This window comes from Mustela nigripes, chromosome 17 (genome assembly GCF_022355385.1).
Source record: "Mustela nigripes isolate SB6536 chromosome 17, MUSNIG.SB6536, whole genome shotgun sequence".
NCBI classification, from domain to species: Eukaryota; Metazoa; Chordata; class Mammalia; order Carnivora; family Mustelidae; genus Mustela; species Mustela nigripes.
In genome coordinates, this window is record NC_081573.1 from 7,387,216 (window position 1) to 7,406,706 (window position 19,491).

The 19,491-nt window shown below is 58.1% G+C and overlaps 2 protein-coding genes across 2 annotated transcripts; both read left to right on the forward strand.

The window, feature by feature from the left end:
* The first annotated feature begins 3,848 nt into the window (after positions 1 to 3,848).
* On the forward strand, positions 3,849 to 4,850 carry GNG8 (G protein subunit gamma 8). The gene is made up of 2 exons (XM_059382813.1): positions 3,849 to 4,394; positions 4,638 to 4,850. Exons 1-2 carry the CDS (start codon positions 4,311 to 4,313, stop codon positions 4,764 to 4,766), a joined length of 213 nt encoding a protein of 70 aa, XP_059238796.1. The 5' UTR covers positions 3,849 to 4,310; the 3' UTR covers positions 4,767 to 4,850.
* Positions 4,851 to 12,311: 7,461 nt separating this feature from the next.
* Positions 12,312 to 16,729, forward strand: PTGIR (prostaglandin I2 receptor). The gene is made up of 2 exons (XM_059382062.1): positions 12,312 to 13,341; positions 14,391 to 16,729. Exons 1-2 carry the CDS (start codon positions 12,574 to 12,576, stop codon positions 14,775 to 14,777), a joined length of 1,155 nt encoding a protein of 384 aa, XP_059238045.1. The 5' UTR covers positions 12,312 to 12,573; the 3' UTR covers positions 14,778 to 16,729.
* The last annotated feature ends 2,762 nt before the right edge of the window (positions 16,730 to 19,491 follow it).

A 19,491-nucleotide genomic window follows, 5' to 3' on the forward strand; every position in this document is an offset into this window, starting at 1 on the left:
GGCGAGAAATGGAGGTTATGAACGATTCGAGCAGCGTCGGTCAGTCCGTCTCCCCAGCCCCCTCCCAGCGTCTGGCTGCCGTCAGAGACCGGGAAAGGAGACTGGGTCGTCACCCTGTCTTCCCCCACTCTAAGCTGGGTTTCCTCCTTGGGGGCGGCCCGGGCCAAAACTGCTGATGGAAACCAGCTGCGGGAGGCGCAGAGGCTCGGCGCAAGCCCAGGCCCCTCCCCGGCGCCGGCAGACCCCGTTAAGGGGGAGGACGAGGGCGCCCTAGCTTCCCTCCCCCTTCTGCAGCCGAGCCCCGGGCCCTGGCACGTCCGGCGCGCCTGATGCTTTCCAGATGTGAGCCCGGTTCCCCTCCCCCACCTAGGCCCGTTGCTACTTCGGGGTTGGGGGCGGGGGAGTCAGGGTCTGATACCCTCATATCAAATCGCTGCCAGGCACCTGGGCCGGCGTCCCCTTCCAGCCGGTGTCGCTTCCCCATGCAGTCGGTAAAAACCGAATTTGGATGGGCTGACTGCGTGGAGACCCCCCCTTTCCCCCAACACCCGCCGCTCGGGACACGCCTCCGCCAGCCCACGCCCTTAATGGTCAGCCCCGGGACGCGCCTCTTCCGAACCCTGCCCCAACCGCGCCCACCAGAGCGCCCGGGCCACGCCCCTGGGGCGCGCCCTGCAGGCCCCGCCTCCGCCACCCGCCCCTGTGGGCCGCGGGGTGTGCGAGTTCGTTCGTCTGTTCGCTTCTATGTTTCTAGGTGTCTGCGTTTCTCGGTCCCTGTCTCTGACTCTCTATATTACTTTTCTTTTTAAAAGACTTTATTTATTTGACAGAGAGAGAGAGAGAGAGAGAGAGCACAAGTCGGCAGAGCGGCACGCGGAGGGAGAGGGAGAAGCAGGCTCCCCGCTGAACGGGGAGCCCGAGGTGGGACTAGATCCCAAGGACTCTGGGATCATGATCCCAGTGGAAGGCAGCTGCTTAATAACTGAGCCACGCAGGCGCCCCCGACTCTCTCCATGTCTCTCTGTGTGTCTCTCCTATACCCTGCATGTCTCTGTCTCTGCCTCCTCTGCCAGTCTCTGGTGCACCTACTCCCTAGGTCTCCATCTCTCCAAATTTCTGTCTCTGCCTCTCTTTCTGCCACACTGCCTCTCTCGGCAACTCCCTACCCCCTCTCTTTGAACTTCTCTGTCCCAGTCCATCTTCAGTTCTCTCCCTCTGGCCTCCAGCCCCCGCCACCGTTCTGTGTCCTGGTCTTCCTCCGGGGTCTGCAGCTTGCTCTCCCAACTTCCACCTCCGCCTACGGCTTCGGCGTTGGCGGGCCACGGGCTCCCCCGTGTGGCTATCAGGGAGCAGTCGCGAGAGACCCGAGGGCTGAGTGTGGATGCCCGCAGGCATGGGCCTGAAGCTGGAGAGACACCGTGGGTGCCCCTGGGTGACGCCGGGGAATGGTGTGTGACGCCAAGAGACTGTGTGAGTGTGTACTACCGTGAGATTGTGCATGACGCCAGAGGCTGGTGTGTGGCTGTGTGACCTTGGGAGGTTTTGCTACTACCAGCCAAAGGGTATGACTGTGAAACCATGTGTTACACTGAGAGATTGTGCCCGATGGTGTCTGTGAGATGGGAAAGATGACGCGCGGGTGACTGCGTGGGACCCCTGGAGGTTGGGTGTGCCTGAGACACTATTCGGGGGACCGGTTGAGACATTAAGAGATTACGTGAGAGCGAGAGATTGTGTGGCACAGTGTGCAACATGGAGAGGACACGAGTGCTGTGTGTGTCACACAGCAGATGATGTGTGACAGAGAGTGAGACCGGATGAGTGGGACACACTCAAAGGTGGTGTGAGAAGGTGGTGTGACAGGCCCCAGGGGAGTGGGGGTGACAGAGGGACCATGTGAGTATGACAGTATATGTCAGCCACACTGACGGACTGTGAGAAACTGTATGACTCTGTGTGGCACAGATCGTGTGGGATAGTGAAAGACTGTCACAGTGTTGTGACAGCGTATGAGGGCGTGTGTCACTGTGTGGGGCCCTTGGAGATGAGAAGATGAGCGAGATCTTGTGCCTGTAAATGTGTGCGCCACACAAGACTGCAGGGTGAGGGTGGGGACGGCTGTGTTCGGTGTGAACTGCGCAAGGCTTAGCAGAAGCTTGTGTGTGTGACAGTGTGTGGAGGGGACACTCTGTGAGGGACTGTGTGAGACTGTGTGTGACACCAGCAGATTGTGCAAGAGCAAGCATGACTGAATGTGTGTGTGTGGGTCACTGGACGTGTGACTGTGTCTCACCATGTAACACCACAGAATGTTGTGGTTGTGTGACAGCGCTCCCAAAGATGTCATGTGAGTAATTCCACATCACCGTGTGAGACCCTGGTAAAAAGTGTGGCGGAAGTTGCTGTCAGGTGTGAGACCCAAGTTTCAGCTGCCTGCGAATGTGTGTGATGGACGTCTCGAGAGACTGCGCGTGACACTGGGTGAAATTCTGTTCGCACACGGGACAGTCTAAGATAGGATATCTGTGCTTGTGCGAGGTGGCATGGACGCTTTGCAGCAGTTTGAGGGGTTCAGTGGCTGTGGCACCATAGGGCCCTGTGTGTGGAGGGTGTGGGTTTGGTTGTGAGACAGGTAGTGTGCATCTCTGTGTGAGGGGCTGGGGTGGGGTGACACAGGTGGCAGGTGTGACAGGGTGGGAAAGCACATGTGATGGAGTGACAGGCTGTGCGGGACTCACAGGAGATGTTTTTGCGATGTGGGATATGGACAGGGTGTGGGACACACTGGGAGAGATTGTCTTTTCCTGAGAGGGAGTGTGTGTGTGCCCGTGTGAGTGTGTTCCAGAGGGACAGAGACCGAGGCAGAGGCAGAGACTGAGACGGGAGATTGGGAGAGAGAAAGGGGGAGAGCAAGAGACACCCAGAACAGGAGCAACAGAGACACAGAAACAGAAAGACAAAGAAGGAGACAGACAGAGGGGACCCAGAGAGACAGACCTGAGGCGGCCAGGGCGCTGAGGACAGCGGCAGTGGCAGCAGGAGGAGGCGGGCCCTCAGGGGCTAAGCCCCGGGGGAGGGGGTGGGGCGGGACTGGGGATGGGGGGGACCCAGACGCTTGCTCCCAGCCACCGCCACCTGCCCGCCATCCTAGCCCGGAAGCAGCAACAGGTAGGAGGCTCGGATCTCCACTGCACAGCTAATTCCTCTGCCCGATTGCAGCCTTGGTCTGTCTGCCTGGGAATGAACGAATGAGTGAGCGAGTGAATGACTTTCTACTTCTGCATCTCGAACAGTCTGTCTCTCCCCCAGCCCTTCCAGTCCCTCCCTCTCTCTGTTCCTCTGTCCTTCTCTCCTCTGTCCCTTTATCCCCGCTGTGCCTCACTCTGTCCCTCCATTTGTCCATCTCTCTCTCCTTTCCCACCCCCTTACTCCATCCCTCCAAGACCCTCCACCTCCCCTTCTCTGTCCCCACTCTGTCCCTTTGTCCCCTTGGATCAACCTGTCCCTTTCTTTACCGCCCTATCTGTCCTCCCCTCCCTCTACTCCTTCCGTGGCTCCATCCCTTCATCTCCACCCCCCCACCCAGTCTATTTCTTCTGGGCCTCAATCTATCCCTCTATCACTTAGTCGTGTCTCTCTCCGACCCTCCATTTGTCCCTCCATCCTCTCTGCCCCTCTCCCATTCCTGCCTGGGTTACCCCCCCACCCCCACCCCCAGCCCTCTCTCTGGCTGCTAATGAGCAGAGGAGCCTTTGAGGTGGCCAGGGCTGGGGTGGGGGAGCTCCCCAAGGGGGCCGGAGGGGGCAGCTGCTGCCAAGGCCCTAATGAGGCCCCCTCTGCGCCTTTCCCGCCGCGATCTTAATTCCATGTTCTCCCCGGAGCCACCGCTAATTGGCCTGGGGAGGGCCCCCTCCTGGCTCCTGCTCTATCCGCCAGGGGGCTGAGGACACCTGGATCCCGATCCAGCACCTGTGGCCCTGTTCTCCCGTCCCTCCCTCCACCTGCCTCTAGGTACCCCATCCCATGTACCCCTCCACGATCTTCCCATGCCCCTCTCCTCCCTGTCCCTCTGTCCCTCCTTTGGCCTTCCTCTTGGTCCCCCATCTGTACGTCTCCTCATTCCTCTTTCTCTGTTTTCCTGTCCCTCCCTCCATCTCTGGGCACCCCATTTGTACGCTCTTCCATCCACAAGCCTGTCGCCGGGTCCCAGTATCACTGCCATCCTTACCTGGGGACTCAGACTTGCCCCAGTCTAACCCTCTCGGCCCCCCACTCCCGCCCTGCTTTTAAACTCTTCCCCGCCCTCAGCCATGTCCAACAACATGGCCAAGATCGCGGAGGCCCGCAAGACGGTGGAACAGCTGAAGCTGGAGGTGAACATCGACCGCATGAAGGTGCGGGGTGGAGGTGGGGAGGAAGGCGTGGGCTCCGGGGCTGGGGTCTGGACCCGGCGCCGCTGGGGTAGGGCCGGTGGGAAGATTCCCTGCAGAACTGGGCTGGACCCGGGGGGCGGGACTCGGGTACGGGGCGTGGTCACGAAGGGGGCGGAGCCGGGCCCGGGGAGGTGTTGGGGCGTGCCCAGGCAAGAGGCGGGGCCTTGGGAGGCTGACGGACGGTCCTCACGCGGGCGCCCCCAGGTGTCGCAGGCGGCGGCCGAACTCCTCGCCTTCTGCGAGACGCACGCCAAAGACGACCCGCTGGTGACGCCGGTACCCGCCGCGGAGAACCCCTTCCGCGACAAGCGCCTGTTCTGCGTTCTGCTCTGAGTCTTCCTGACCGCTTACCCACCCCTGCCAAACTATGGACCTAATAAACGTGGTGACTGTGGTGGGACCCGTGCTTTGGGGGAATGTGAGGCACGCCCAGAACTTGGGACCATCATGGAGGAACCTGCGTCCCTTCTCATCTCTTCTGAGTGTGTGTGGAATGTGTTGGGGGGCGAGGATTCGCGGGGTGTGTGTGGGCGCGAGGCTTGCACGGGAGGAAATGCGCTCTCTGGGCTCTGACCTCCACAGAGCACTCCACGATCCTGAATTTATTTAATCATTTCCATAGCCCCAGAAGGCAGCTGGCTGCTTGTATAGTACCTATTTTGCAGATGAGGAAACTGAGCCAAAGGAGGTCCCTTATTCCAAGTCACAGAGCTAGGAGGTAATGGGGTGAGGACCATGGCCTCCAGCGCTGAATCTCCAACCCCTGAGCTGGCCTCTCTCCTCTCTTGGGCTGTAGATTTTTAGGAGTCCCTGTGCCCGTCGCCCCTTTCTCACCTCCCTGAATGACCAACCCCTGCCGCAGGCTTCTTACCTCTGTCCTTAGCACTGATCTCTGTTTGTTGTTCATTCATTTCTGTGGTAGCTGCTGTGCGACCAGTCTCGTTGGGTGAAGCTAGGAACCTGGTTGTGACTGAGACATCCCTGGCCTTGCCCTCTTGGGACTCAGAAACCCTTGGGAGGGAGACAGACCTATTCCCAGATAATGGTGACCCTGAGCGGGCAGGGCTGGGGTGGGGGAGCTCAGAGGGTATACTTAACTCAGCTTAGGAATCAGGGAGGACTTCCTGGAGGAGGGGACACCTGAGCTGAGACAGGGTGATAATAAAACTTGGGAACCAGGAGTTGGTGCCTGGGTGGCTCAGTTGGTTAAGGTCTGCCTTCAGCTCAGGTCATGATCCCAGGATCCTGGGATCAAGCCCCACATCGGGCTCCCTGCTCAGTGGGAAACCTGCTTCTCCCTCTTCTGCTTCCCCTGCTTGTGCTGTCTCTCTTTCTCTCTCTCTCTCTCTCTCTGTCAAATAAATAAATAAATAAATAAATAAATAAATAATCTTTAAAAAAATCTTACAACCTGGGGACCAGGAGGAGAGAGAAACGTGGCTAGAGGGGGAGGAGACAAATTAATATGTACTATTCTTTCCTTCAACAGTTATTTCTTTGTCCTGAGGAGGACTGTGACAGCTTTGGTTCCTGCCCTGTGTTTCTCAGTTCACACATGGGTGGCCCACAGGACATTTCCAGCCTGCAGTTCTATTTATCTCATCTTTTATTTATTCATTTATTTTTGGTTCTTTACTTTTGGCCTACATAATGTTTAAAAAATGTTCTTGACTTAGTGACCCAATGGAAAAATAGTAGTCCTTTGCTTAAAAGTCCTTATTTGCAGCTTCTCCCAAAGTGGAAGTGTGGGTGATCTCAGACCCATATCCTTCCTCCTCAGGGTGACCAGAGACTGGGAGGTGGGACCTGGGCTTTTCAGCTCTCCAACGTCAACACCATGCCCCAACATCTCCTGCTTAAGAAGCCTCAGTGCTGCGTGTTATTTTTCATGGAGCCTAAGCCAGGGGCTTCTTAAAGTGGAATGTATCACATCCTGAATGTCTGCTGAAATGAGATGAAGGGGTGCCTGGATGGCTCAGTCGACTGGGCGTCTGCCTTCGGCTCAGGTCATGATCCTGGGGTCTTGAGATCGAGTCCCACATGGGGCTCCCTGCTCAGCAGAAAGACTGCTTTTCTCTCCTCCTGCTTGTGCTCTCTCTCTCCCTCAAAGAAATACATTAAAAAATCTTAAAAGGAAATGAGATGTAGATTGGGTGAGCTGTGGGTTTGGTCAATTATTTTACCAGGTTGGCTAGAGGGCCATGGGGTTAGAGACCCCCTCCTGTCTCCTCATCCCCACTTCCTCTTTTCTCTGGAATAACACCTGTGTTCCCCAGCCTGGGGCTAATGGGGACCAGACCCCCGAGAATCTGGATGGAGCCGGCTCACTGGGCCGTGTGTGTTTCTGGTGAGTGCTCCATTATTCACATTGGATTAGGGTCCCCTGGGCCCCAACTCTGAGCTTCCTGTTGGGTTGAGGCAGGACCAGCTGTAATTACATCTTCCTCCTGCCTCTCACCCCTCTCAGCTGGCTCCAGGCCGACTTGCATCATGTCTGTGGGAGCCCCAGGGGACACTGGGGACAGAGAGAGCCAAGGATGAGCTGGGGGGCGGAGTGGAGCTGGGGAGTAGGGTTACTGGGAGGGAAGTTGCCAGAGAATTCTGGAATTTCTCAGACCCAGCATCCTTACATCCTAGAACCTGAGAAGCAGAGGAGTCTAGAATTGCGGACCTCAGAGGGCTGGAATTCTGGAGTATTTCGACCCTGTGGGGCCAGAATCTTGTTCCTTTGTCCGGCTGGGATCCAGAGCTCTGCAACTCCAGGAATGTAAGGATTTCCTGAGCCTAGACTGTAGGGATTTAGATCCTTTTAGAGCTGACATCGTGGGGCTGTGTATTGTGGATCCTTCCTCCTTTACATTCCTGGTCTTGGGGAATGGAAATCAAAACAAGCAAGGGGGCTGGATGAAGGGAGGGCTGGCAGGATGGAGGTCTACCTGGAGGAGGTGTGGGAGCGAGGCGGGGGTGGTGGGGGCAGATGCTGGATGAGCCAGACAAGGCAGGTCCCATGTGACCAGCATCCATGCATGCAAACCTGGGTAATCTTGTTAGTGGGTATGACTGTAGTACCAGCTTCTGGCTACCCGCTGCTCTTTCCGGCCAGCCTCCCCTGTGAGGTCAGCTCTGGGGTCGGAGCCAGGCCAAGAGGCAGAGAGGGCACCACCTGAGGTGCTTGCTGCTAGCAGTCCCTTCCCACTTCACCCCAAACCCTGAAGGGCGCTAGGCTGCCCCTCCCAGCAGCTGTCTGCCCTTTGCACTCCACATGCTCTGAGCTCTGCTGAGGGGGGTTAGGGGAGGGGTGGCCCCAAGTCACAACTATGGCCATCATTTATTGGAGTCCCATTTCTGAAGCCCCACCTCACTTAATTCTCAGATGATCCCCCAAAGGACTCTGTTTACCCCCATTTTATAGGCATGGAATCAGGCACAGGGAAGTGACAGCCCCTGGCCAGTTGGGGCTTGAGGTTGGAGTGGACCCTGATGGATGAGGGTTTAGGAGGGATTGGAGGTGTTGGAGGGGGTCCTGAAGGACAGAAGTGAGGGTATCTCAGAGGAGGGGCCCAGGCCAGGCAAAGGCAGGGTGGGGATGGCAAGAGTAGAGCCCCTTGAAGCGGGGACGAGAAGCAGAGGCTGGCAAGGGCCCATTTGGGGTGTAGGAGAGGGAGGTGGGCAGAGACAAATGGTTCCTGTCGGAAGGCGTTGGCACCTGGCAATGAGGGACAGGTTAGGAGGGTCACAGAGCAACTTCCTGCAGCAGTGGAAGGACACAGGTAGACAGGTCGGCTTGGCAGGTGTGAGCAGGAGATGGGATGTGCAGGAGCGCCTGCACCCCTTAGTGTGTGTGTGGGCGGGGAGGGGTACGAGGTGGGGGCCAACCTCTTCCCCGGGCAGGGTCAGAACACCAGGGAGTCAGGAGAAGGTCAGGCCCCGGGTGAGCAGGGTCTTAGCTCAGGGGCAGGCCCGGAGGGGGGCCTGGGCAGGCAGCTGGAGGCACTGGCCAGCAAGCAGGCGTGGGAGAGGCCCAGGGCTGCGGATGACTCAGTGGAGGATTTCTGAGCTCAGGCTCCTGCTCTGCCCTTCCTCGCCACTTGGGAACACGCGTCCATCAGATGGTGCCCTCAGAGCCCCTCTGCAACCCCCACCCTCGGCACCCTGGAAGTGGGTGAGAGTTTGTCGAACGAATAGCAGCTGGTTTGAGGGCTTCCTGGAGGCAGGCAGGGGGGACTCGGTCCCTAATCTCTCACCACACCCCAACAGGGGCAAGGCAGCCACAGCGACAAAGAACATCCAGGCTGAGCTGGGGAAGTTGTTGTCCAGAGTCTCACAACACAGCAAGTGACTGGTGAGGGGCAGGAGGGACGCTTCCAAAGCTGCTCTCTTCCCCCTGTGCCAGGCAGTCCCTCCATGCAAACACACACACACACACACACACACACACACACACACGGAGACACAGCCATAAAGAAGTCCATGGGCCCACAATATAACCACGCACGCACAGACCCACAACGAAGTGGACAAAGGAACACAGATGTACAAATAGGTAGTTGAGAAAATCATGCCCACTCACAGCCACGGTGCCCACAAGCACACACTTTCACGGTGCTGTCTAAATGCGCCGGTAGGGGGCGCCTGGGTGGCTCACTGGGTTGGGCGTTTGACTCTTGGTTTCAGCTCTAGACATGATCTCTGGGGTTCATGGGATTGAGCCCCATGTTGGGCTCCACACTCAACCAGGAGTCTGCTTGTCCCTCTCCTTCTGCTCTGCCCCCACCTCGGATAGATAGATAGATAGATAGATGATAGATAAAATATTTTTAAAAAAGATTTTATTTATTGAACAGAGACACCGTGAGAGAGGGAACACAAACAGGGTTAATAGGAGAGAGAGACGCAGCCTTCCCGCAGAGCAGGGAGCCCATGTGGGGCTCGATCCCAGGACCCTTGGCTTATGACCTGAGCCCAAGGCAGACGCTTATTGACTGAGCCACCCAGGGACCCCAATAAATAAATATTTTTTTTTTTAGATTTTATTAATTATTTGACAGAGAGAGACACACAGTGAGAGAGGGAACACAAGCAGGGGGAGTGGGAGAGGGAGGAGCAGATCTCCAGCTAGGCAGGGAGCCCGATGCAGGGCTTGACCCGAGTACCCTGGGATCATGACCTGAGCTGAAGGCAGACGTTTAATGACTGAGCCACCCAGACGCCCCAAGAAAAATATCTTTTAAAAATGCTCACTTCAGGGACGCCTGGGTGGCTCAGTTGGTTGGACGACTGCCTTCAGCTCAGGTCATGATCCCGGAGTCCTGGGATCGAGTCCCGCATCGGGCTCCCAGCTCCACGGGGAGTCTGCTTCTCTCTCTGACCTTCTCCTTGCTCATGTTCTCTCTCACTGTCTCTCTCTCAAATAAATAAATAAAATCTTAGAAAAAAAAAAATGCTCACTTCAGTTCCGCAGACCCCACTAATGTCACACAGACCCACGCCTGAAGTTCACGTGTCCGCCACAGCCCCTTGCACGCCCTCTCCTGGGTGCCCATCTTCCCCTCCCAGGGACTGTGCCGGCCATTCCCGGTTGTCCCTGGGCGGCCTCCTTCCTCTGCCCCTGTCCACAGTCCTTCTGGGGATTCCCGAGTCCTGTTCAAGCCGTGGGAGAGAAGAAGGGAGGCTGATTCACCTTCCTGGAGCTGTTCCTTCCCACACTCCCCCCCACTCCCAGTCCTGGAAGCTGCCCGCTCACAGCCCAGCTGGAGTGACTTCTCACCCCCAAGACACCTGAGGGAAGAGGGACCCTTTGTGGCCCTGGCTGTGGGCGTGGTCACAGATGGGGCAGGATGCCAGGGTTCTTGAAAAGGAGTGGAGGGGGTCCAGCACTGAAACCAGCCTTGGGGACCTCTCATTAGAGTCGCTGCCTCCCCCACTTGCCCTGGAGCATATGATGGATGCCAGGGATGCGAGCCCTCCTGGCCCCCAGGAGTACAGGTGCATAAACTGAGGCCTGGAGGGGGGCAGGGTGCCAGAGGCCAGGCTACACTGGGCCTGGGAGCCGAGTGGACTTCCTGAGTGCTCATCGGTCCCTGGTGGGGACAGGAAGCCAGGGGGAGGGAGGCTCCAGGAGCCAGAGCCTCCCCGCCCCGCCCCCCAACTCCCCTGATGCTGCCACAGGACATAAGCCTGCCAGGCATCATCCCTCATTAATATCATATAACTTCCTGAGTTCCTGCTGGTCTGCCTGGGGATTGCAGAAACCGGGGCAGTGTGGGGAGCCGCAGAGCCAGGAGGCCCGAGGCCATGGGCTCCGGGGCACCTCCCCAAGCCCCTGGTGTGGCTGGAGCTGAGGCCGGAAGCTGGGGTGCTGCTGCGCATGGGTGATAGGGAGAGGGGGAAAGGGGTGAGGCAGTTGTGGTGACCGAGGTGCTTGGGTGCAGAAAGGGGAAGTCTCCAACTACCCAGTGTCCAGCCCTTGGCATCGGGAACATCCCCTCCAGGGCTCGGACGTGACACATGTGTGTACACGCGCTCCTTGTCACAGAGAGGGCTCTGGCAGGGGCCACTGGCCATGGCCGGCTGCCTGGCCCATGAAGCTGGGTTTACCCCCATTGTACAGATGAGGAAGCTGAGGCACACCAGCTTCTCGTTCTCACCCAGGTCATCACGCTACAAAGAGGTAGTGGGATGGGGACAGGAACTCACGTCAAATAAATGAGCCCCCGAGTTTGTAATCGCTCCACTTAAACTGCCTCCCTCAGAAATAAGGGGCATCTGAGAGGGGCTCTGGCCCTTCTGGGTGGGGAGGTTGCATGGGAAGCCATTGACTCCGTGGGGCCCGGGGCTGTGGCCACTGTGTGGGCAGCAGGGACATGCGGGCTGAGCACACGGGCCTGGGGGTGGTGGCTAAGGTGTGTTTGGGGAGGTGTGGGAGAATTGGACATGACAATGATCTTGGAGTCCTGAATGGCTGTTTGTGGCCCAAATATTAAAATCTTAATCCTGGAAGTCAAGGTCTCCGGGGTTGGCCTGGGGCCGGGGCTTGCTGGAGCGAGAAGCAAGAGCGTGGGAGGGTACTCCCCTCTGATGCTCTTGGAAGTCCTGGGGCCTGTCCCCGGCACTACTACTGGACACCAAAGCCCTCCTCCCCAGAATCTGTTGTCCCAAGACTCGGCCGGGTTGATAGGCTTGCACCCTAGGAACAAGCTCTAGGGACTGGCGTTCTTTCTCGAGCCCCACCACCTCCTTCCCCGGCCTTCTGGAAGGAGCGAATTGTATCTGGAGGAGCAGAAATCTCAGCAGTGGCTGAAAAACACTACATTGGGGAAGAATTTCCTAGTCATTTCTCAATCCCTGGGCAATGTCCTAACCCCGGGGCCTGAAGCCCAGAATAGATCCCAGAGGCCACCCCCAGACAGCCTCTTGGACTGGCCAGCTATGCCCCTCAGGTCTTGGTGTGCTCCAGGGTGTAATGACTCAGGGATCCCCATGCTGCCCGAGATGCTGGGGAGGGGCAGAGAAGGGCAGAGACCTAGGTGTGGGGAAGTGGCAGGTGGCTCAGGGAATGAGACCAGGAGAGGAAGCAGGGAGGGAAGGAGAGTGGACTGGGCTGCACTGGGCAGGAGAGTTGGAGGGAGCGGGCCAGGGAAGGGGGGAGGAAGCAGGGGGGGCCCTCTGGAACTGGCAGGGGGAGAGAAGGCGGGGCAGTCAGAGGAAATGAAAAAGCTGGGGCCAGCAGGCTAGATGAGAAGGGAGGAGGGAGGAGGAGGGAAGTAAGGAGCAGCTTTCTCGAAGAGGCAGAGACTGGTAGAGCCAGCAGACGGGAGAGCAGGGCACAGAGGAAGGGACTGAGCGAGAAGGCAGAGGTGCTGTGAGAGCAGGTAGAGGGCCGCTGGGGGAGAGAGGGAGAGGCAGAAGGAGAGACAGGGTGGTGGGCAAGTGGGGGAGAAGGACAGAACTAGGGAGAGGGAAGGACGCAGGAGAGAGGAGGAGAGAGTCAGAGAGCCGGCCAGCCAGCCGCACACGCGAGGGGAAGGGGTGGCCCATGGGGAGGGCGGTGGGCGTCTGAGCTCCTCCTCTCCCTCACCCGGACCTGCGCCCCAGGGACCTCTCTAGTCCAGTCCGCACAGAGGCCGTGGGGCGTGGGGGGATGGCCGACTCGTGCAGGAACCTCACCTACGTGCGGGACTCGGTGGGCCCCGCCACCAGCACCCTGATGTTCCTGGCGGGCGTGGTGGGCAATGGGCTGGCCCTGGGCATCCTGGGGGCGCGGCGACGCTCACGTCCCTCGGCCTTCGCTGTGCTGGTCACTGGGCTGGCGGTCACCGACCTGCTGGGCACTTGCTTCCTGAGCCCGGCCGTGTTCGTGGCCTACGCCCGCAACAGCTCACTGCTGGGCCTGGCCTGGGGCCGGCCCGCCCTGTGCGACGCCTTTGCTTTCGCCATGACCTTCTTCGGCCTGGCCTCCATGCTCATCCTCTTCGCCATGGCCGTGGAGCGCTGTCTGGCGCTCAGCCACCCCTATGTGTACACCCAGCTGGACGGGCCGCGCTGCGCCCGCCTGGCCCTGCCTGCCATCTACGCCTTCTGCGGCCTCTTCTGCGCGCTGCCTCTGCTGGGCCTGGGCCAGCACCAGCAGTACTGCCCAGGCAGCTGGTGCTTCATCCGCATGCGCTCCACGGAGGCCGGAGGCCGCGCCTTCTCGCTGGCCTACGCCAGCCTCATGGCCCTGCTGGTGGCCGCCATCGTGCTGTGCAACAGCTCCGTCACCCTGAGCCTCTGTCGCATGCACCGCCAACAGACGCGCCACCAGGGTCCACCGGTCCCCGGGCCCCGGGCGGGAGAGGACGAGGTGGACCACCTCATTCTGCTGGCCCTCATGACCGTCATCATGGCCGTGTGCTCCCTGCCCCTCACGGTAAGTCCCCCTGGTGGCTGGGGTGGGGGAAGGGGGTCCGGCGGGTGGGGGGGCAGGTGGAGGAGGGAGGAGGGCAGCCCCCAGCTAGGTCTGCCAGCAGGGTAGTCTAGTTCTCAGACGGGGACACTGGGGTCCAAGAGGTCAGAGGCTTTGGGTGCGGTCAGACAGCTCCCAACTTTCTGGAGAGGTGTCTCCCCCCCTGAGCCCTTGGCTCGCCCCTTTCTTATCTGCGGCAACCCCCCCAAACACACCCCATCCTTCCCCCACTCCCTGTAATGGTCATAAGATAATGAGATCCTCCCGTCCTGGAACCGTGGTTCTGTGTCTCTGCCCTGTGCCCTGCGGTTCACAAATTCTCTCTCAGATCGTCTTCAGATGACCTTAGGTACCCCTTCCACAAGCACTTGGCAAAGAGTGGAACCAAGTTCCTGTCCCGTCATTGTTTTTACAGACGGAGGGTGACGGGGCTTGTCCACAGTCACACAGAGCCAGGTCTGGACCTCAGGCTCATCTGATTCCAGAGTCTGATTCCCTCCCCCTGCCCCCGCACCTCCCAGCCCCGCCCTCACCCCCTCACCTCTGCCAGGGGCTCTCTGGGCCTTGTCCTTTTTGGGCAGAGCTCCTGCCTGCCTCTCAGGAGTTGGATCAGGGGTGTCCCCTGTAATCATCCTCCCCGCCTCTCCCCTGCCCTGTACTCTGGGCCTCGGCTTCTCTTTCTGTAAAATGCCAGAGCTCGTCATCAAAACTTTGGGGGGATTACAGATGACTCACAGGCTGGAAACGTGGAGAGCCACATAGCTGTAGCCCCAGGCCTTACCCGCACGACCTCCGACCTCTGGGCTGGTGGTTTCTTGGGGCTTTCTCTCCCTTTGCTCCCCAGATGCATTTCTCACTTTTCGTCATATCTTATTTCCTGCCCCTGCGGCAGGGAACCCCTCCCTCATTCCTGCCAGGAAGCGCATGGAAGGAGGGGAGTGAGGGCGGGGTGGGTGTTGGGTGGGGGGCAGAGGATTCGGGGGTGCTTCCTGACGCCCCCACCCTGTCCCCAGATCCGAGGCTTCACGCAGGCAGTCGCCCCAGACAGCAGTGAGATGGGGGACCTCCGTGCCTTCCGATTCAACGCCTTCAACCCCATCCTGGACCCCTGGGTCTTCATCCTCTTCCGCAAGGCTGTCTTCCAGAGGCTCAGGCTGTGGTTCTGCTGCCTGGGTCCCAGGCCTACCCACGGCAACTCGCAGGCACCCCTCTCCCGGTCTGCCTCTGGGAGGAAGGACTCGAGGGCTCCCGCCACTCCTGGGGGGAAAGAGGGGATCCAGGTACCTTTGTCAGCCTGGGGCGAGCGACGGGGGGCACCCGGGCCCCAGGCGCAGCAAGCTGGCAGCACTGTGGGTACATCATCCAAAATGGGGTCCGCAGCCGGCTGCTCCCTCTGCTGACATTGGCTGCCTGTGATCTCCTGCCCTTGGCTGCTGGGAGCAGGAGCCCAACGCTCAGGGCCGTGGTTGTCTGTGGATGAGCGGCAGTAAGCCCCCGGAGTCCTTGCCTGCCAGAATCTTGACCCCCCTGAATGCAGGGGGGGCAATCAGCTGCTATTTCCCTATTTCTCCTTCTCCGGGGGTGGCCCCGACAGGCTCTGGGAGAAGAGGGAGGGAGAAGGGGACTGTCTGTCCTGGAGCAAAAGAGAACACTTCTCTCAAAATAACCCCGGGCCCAGCCAGCCCAGTCTGGCCCTCGCTTGCCCATCCATCTCACTGTCTAAATATTTAGAAGGCAGGAAAGTTTCCCAGAAGCTTCTGTGCATTCAGGTCGGTTCTGGTTTGGCTTCCGGCTCTGACACACACCTGTTCAGGGTGCCCGACTGCCCACCCCAAGCCCCCACGAACAGCACAGGTCCTCTCCCAAGCCGCTCTAAAAGCCAGACCCTCTCTGCCTCCTGGGACCCAGCGACTCCTGGACCAGCTCCCGGCCTCCCCTCACTCCTGATTTCCCATCAGACTTGGAAGCCCCTGCCCCCACCCTCCAAGGGGGAGGCCAGAGGAAGGAGAGACTGATGCATTGCAAGGAGCATGGCTGGACGCATACCGCGGTGGGCCGTAAGATGTGGACCGTGGGAGCCTGGGTGTGTGTGTGTGTTGGTGGGGGGATGGAGAAGCTGAAGGACAAAGGCATGGGGGTTAGGGATCCTGGGGTCCCCCGCAGGGGACACAGCCTGTCTCTGAATGAGTAGCTGTGGCTTACCTACAAAGCCTGCCCTCATCTCCTGCATTCTCAGAGCCCTCGCAAAAAGCTCATTCATTCATTCAACAGCGAGCAGCAGCCCGACAGACCAGTCCCTGCCCCCGCCCAGACTCCGCTGGGGTGATCTCCAGCCTTCAGGCTTCTCCTGCCCTAAAGAGAGGCCCAAGATCAAGGGTGCTCAGGAGGGAGCCAACTGGCAGAAGGGAAGTGGTGTTTACGGGAAATGGGAAAGCCCTTTTCTCCCCCCAACCCCACCCAGTTCCTCTTTGAGGTTGTTCGAGGGTTGAAAGCACTTGATCTGGGGTTAAAAGGGTAAATGTGAATCTGGGGACAGGCCGGGTAGGGAGGCATGGGCCTCTGGAGAGATAACAGCTCCTCAGCCCTGCTGTCATTGGAGCCCTTCCACAGACCCTGGAATCAAGGTCCAGAGAGGGTAATCGCCAGCCCTAGGTCACACAGCGAGGAGAACGTCTCAGTGGGAAGCTGACCTTTCAGTCTCCAGAAGCCAGCTCCCTTGTTTGCTTACCAACTTTGCCTCTCTGTGCCTTGCCCTCCTTTGGTGCAGAACCGCAATCGATCAGTAATCTAGAATTCAGTTTATAGGGTGGTGCAGAGGATTAACTGATTGCCTCTGATAAGCAGCTGAGCACTGGGCCTGACTGGAATAAATACCACAAAAATGTTACAGTTACTGCAATCCTGTTGTTGCTGCTATTGTGTGTGGCTAGGTGGACAAATGTGGGCTGAAAAAAAGCAACATTTCCTCCATGGGTCTTTCCACCGCTTTGATTCAAATCACATTTCAGAAGAACAAGGGGGTGTCTGGGGGGAGTTAAAGATTGGTCAGGATAACTGGTTTATGGGGTATGGGTTTCCTTTTGGGGTGATGCAAATGTTCTGGAAACCAATAGTGCTGAGGGTTGCATAAGATTGTGAATGTACTAAATGTCTGAATTGTACATGTTCGAATAGTTTATTCTATGTCATGGGTATTTTGCCACAATAAAAAAAAAATGTAACACTAAAAAAAAAAAAAAAATGAGGGTGTTTAGAAACATGTATGAGTCTTGCCAGAATGACGTATTGGTTGAATTTGGTAATGAAGAGTTGACCTGTTCAAAACCCAAACAGGGCAAGAAGCATCAGGTGGAGTCCTGCCTTTGTCACCAAACCTGGCCCAGCCTCGGTGGGGACCAAGCCAGAGGGCTCCCCAGGGGGTGATGGGAAAAGGATGGCGTGGGTGGAGGGGACCCAGAGCGGTATTTGGGGAGGGAGGAGCAGGATAGGGGGCCTGTCGGCCTGTCCAGGCAGGACCGCCAGGGGGCGCTCGCCTCCACGCTTGGTGCCGTCCCAGAAAGTGGGTCAGTCTGTCTCTCCAGCCTCTTAGGGCTCACTAAGTGATGGCCGCGCAGGACTGGGCATTCCATTCCACAGCATCCAAGCCCGGGGTAGGCACTATTACCATCCCCATTTTTTCAGATTCGGATTAAGAGGTTAGTGAGGCTTCAGCACGGAAGCTTGTTTTCTGCTAGCTTTTTCCCTCCAGGCCTAACATCTCAAGAATCCCTCTGCTCTCTGCAGACCACCACTGCCTCTGGCCTGCGTGTGTACACCCATCTACCAGGTCCGGGGTTTGCAAGCATTTCCTGGCCCATCTATCTGCACACAGCCCCTATGGGATGATTGGGAAACTCCTCTCCTAGCTCATGATGCTGGGGACATGGCAGTGACAGAGACAGCCCTGGCCCTGCTCTCCTGGGGCTCGGAGTCCAGAGTGGGCAGAGCTGTGAGATGGGGGTGGGGTGGGGTGCAATCTAAGGGGACATTGAGGAGGGCTTCCTGGAGGAGGCGATGGCTGAGCAGGACCCGAGGATTGGAAGAAAGTGAGCCTGGGAAAGAGAGATGTTTTGTTGTGCTCACAGTTCTGACTCTGGCCTCCTAGCCCCCTGCTCCTTCATTAACTCAACAGATTCTCTGGGATCTGCTTGGGGCCCAAGGCTGCTCTGCGCCTGCTGGGGATACAGCAGTGACTGACACTGTCTTGGCCCTCTCTCACTCGCGTTCCAGTTGGATGACAACTTCGTGATCACAGAACCAAGTATTCCAAGAAGCAGGGGGGAAAAAATAGAAATTTGTGAGCTGGGTTATGTGCCGAGGTCCTAGCCGAGGGGTTTGCCTAGTGTCTTGCGGGTGTTAGGAAGCTAAGGAGAATGTGTGCATTTATAATTCGTTTTATTCATTTCTTCCTAGAACTGGGCCTGGTCCACAGATGGGACTCAAGCACCATCTGTCTGTCTGTCTCTCTCTCACACACACACACACACACACACATACACACACATTGGCTGGTCCCCAGGAGTCCCAGCTCTCCGTGGCCTTCAGTAGTCACTGCCCCACCTGCTGGTCAAAGGGGGAGTGACATTTAGAAATGGTCCCAGTGGCCACTACCCTGGGGGTGGGGGAGAAGGGAGGGGACCCTGGGTGGGCACCTCCCCCTGTGTCCCTCGGTTAGTCCCCGCTGAGGACAGGTGTGAGCTGGTCCAGCGGACCTGAGAGCCGGAATTGGAAACGATTCCCACTGTCAGCCTCCTGCTCCGGGCTGGAATCAGCTCCCTCTGGGCCTGCCCTGCGTCCATTAGAAGCTCCGAGTGCCGTCTATGTGTCTTTGATTAATAAAGCATGGGAAAGAGAAGGCATGATTATTTAATAAAGCAGCCTATCCAGGAGTAAAAGTCTTTCAAAACATAGGGCCCAAGGGGGAGAACTAATGAGAGGAGCCAGAGCTGCGTGGGCAGCCAGGGGCGCTTGGGATCTGAAGGATCCAGGGTTTGAGACCCAGCTCAGCCGCTGCCCGGAAGTGTGGTGTGAGAGGCATTACCTGCTCGGGGCTTCCGGTTCTTTACTGTCAGGTCTCGACACTTAATTCAGCCTCTGCTCACCTTCCGTGGCCTGCATGCCGACTGAATGGGGTAGGTCTAGGAAGTGGTTAGCACAACCCTCTCCAGTGGATATTCTTATCTTCCTCCTTTAGGGTCATTATTCTCCATCTTGCAGACCAGTAAACTGAGGCCCAGAGAGGTGAAGTCACCGCCCCAAAGGTCATCAAGGAAGAAGTGGCAGAGAGAGACCCTGAGGGTTGAAGAGCGCGCTGACCTTGGTGTAGTCTCTTCACTCTTCTGGGCCTCAGTTTCCTCATCTGGAGTCACAGTGTCCTGGAGGCAGAGCTGAGAAGCACGCCTGCAAAGTGGGAGCCTTCAGTGAAGAATGGCAAGTGGTTGCTGTGCCCCTGTGTCCCTGTGGGCTCACTCAGTCCTCAGTGGCCCCAGGGGCAAGTGCTCCCATGTGCCCATTTTACAGACGGGCTCATCTGCCTAAGGTCGTGGAGGAGGCCCCAGGACCAGAGCTCTCGTCCATACACTCCACCTCCTTCACTTAGATAGACCTAGAGATAGACAACTAGGTGGTAGGAAGAGGGGGCACAGATGCTGGGGTGCTGTTGAAATGGCCTACCGCTCCCGACTTCCCCACCCACCGTGCTGGGCTCCAGTGACGGTGCCACGCTGGATCGATCCAGGGCTGGCCTAGGGTCTCTGCCACAAGGAAGGCCCCCGAGGTCGGGCCCTGCTGCTGGGCTTCTCCACCCTTCCAAAGCTGGGTGAAGAGTGAAAGCAAGTTTTTTTTTTTTTTAATTCCACTGGATTAGGTCTCTGCTTCCCTCCAGCACCGCCGCTGCAGCCGCATGTGAATGGGTAATAGGCCAGATGGTGTCTGCGAACTGTTCACTCCTTGCACCCCTAAATGGGTGAGCACTTGGGATTTGCAGCTGGAGGTGGGGCTCCTCTATTTTGGGAAAAGCCCCTAAGGATTCTGTTCTACGTCTTCCTACAGTACCACAGGACCCTGGGCCCTCTC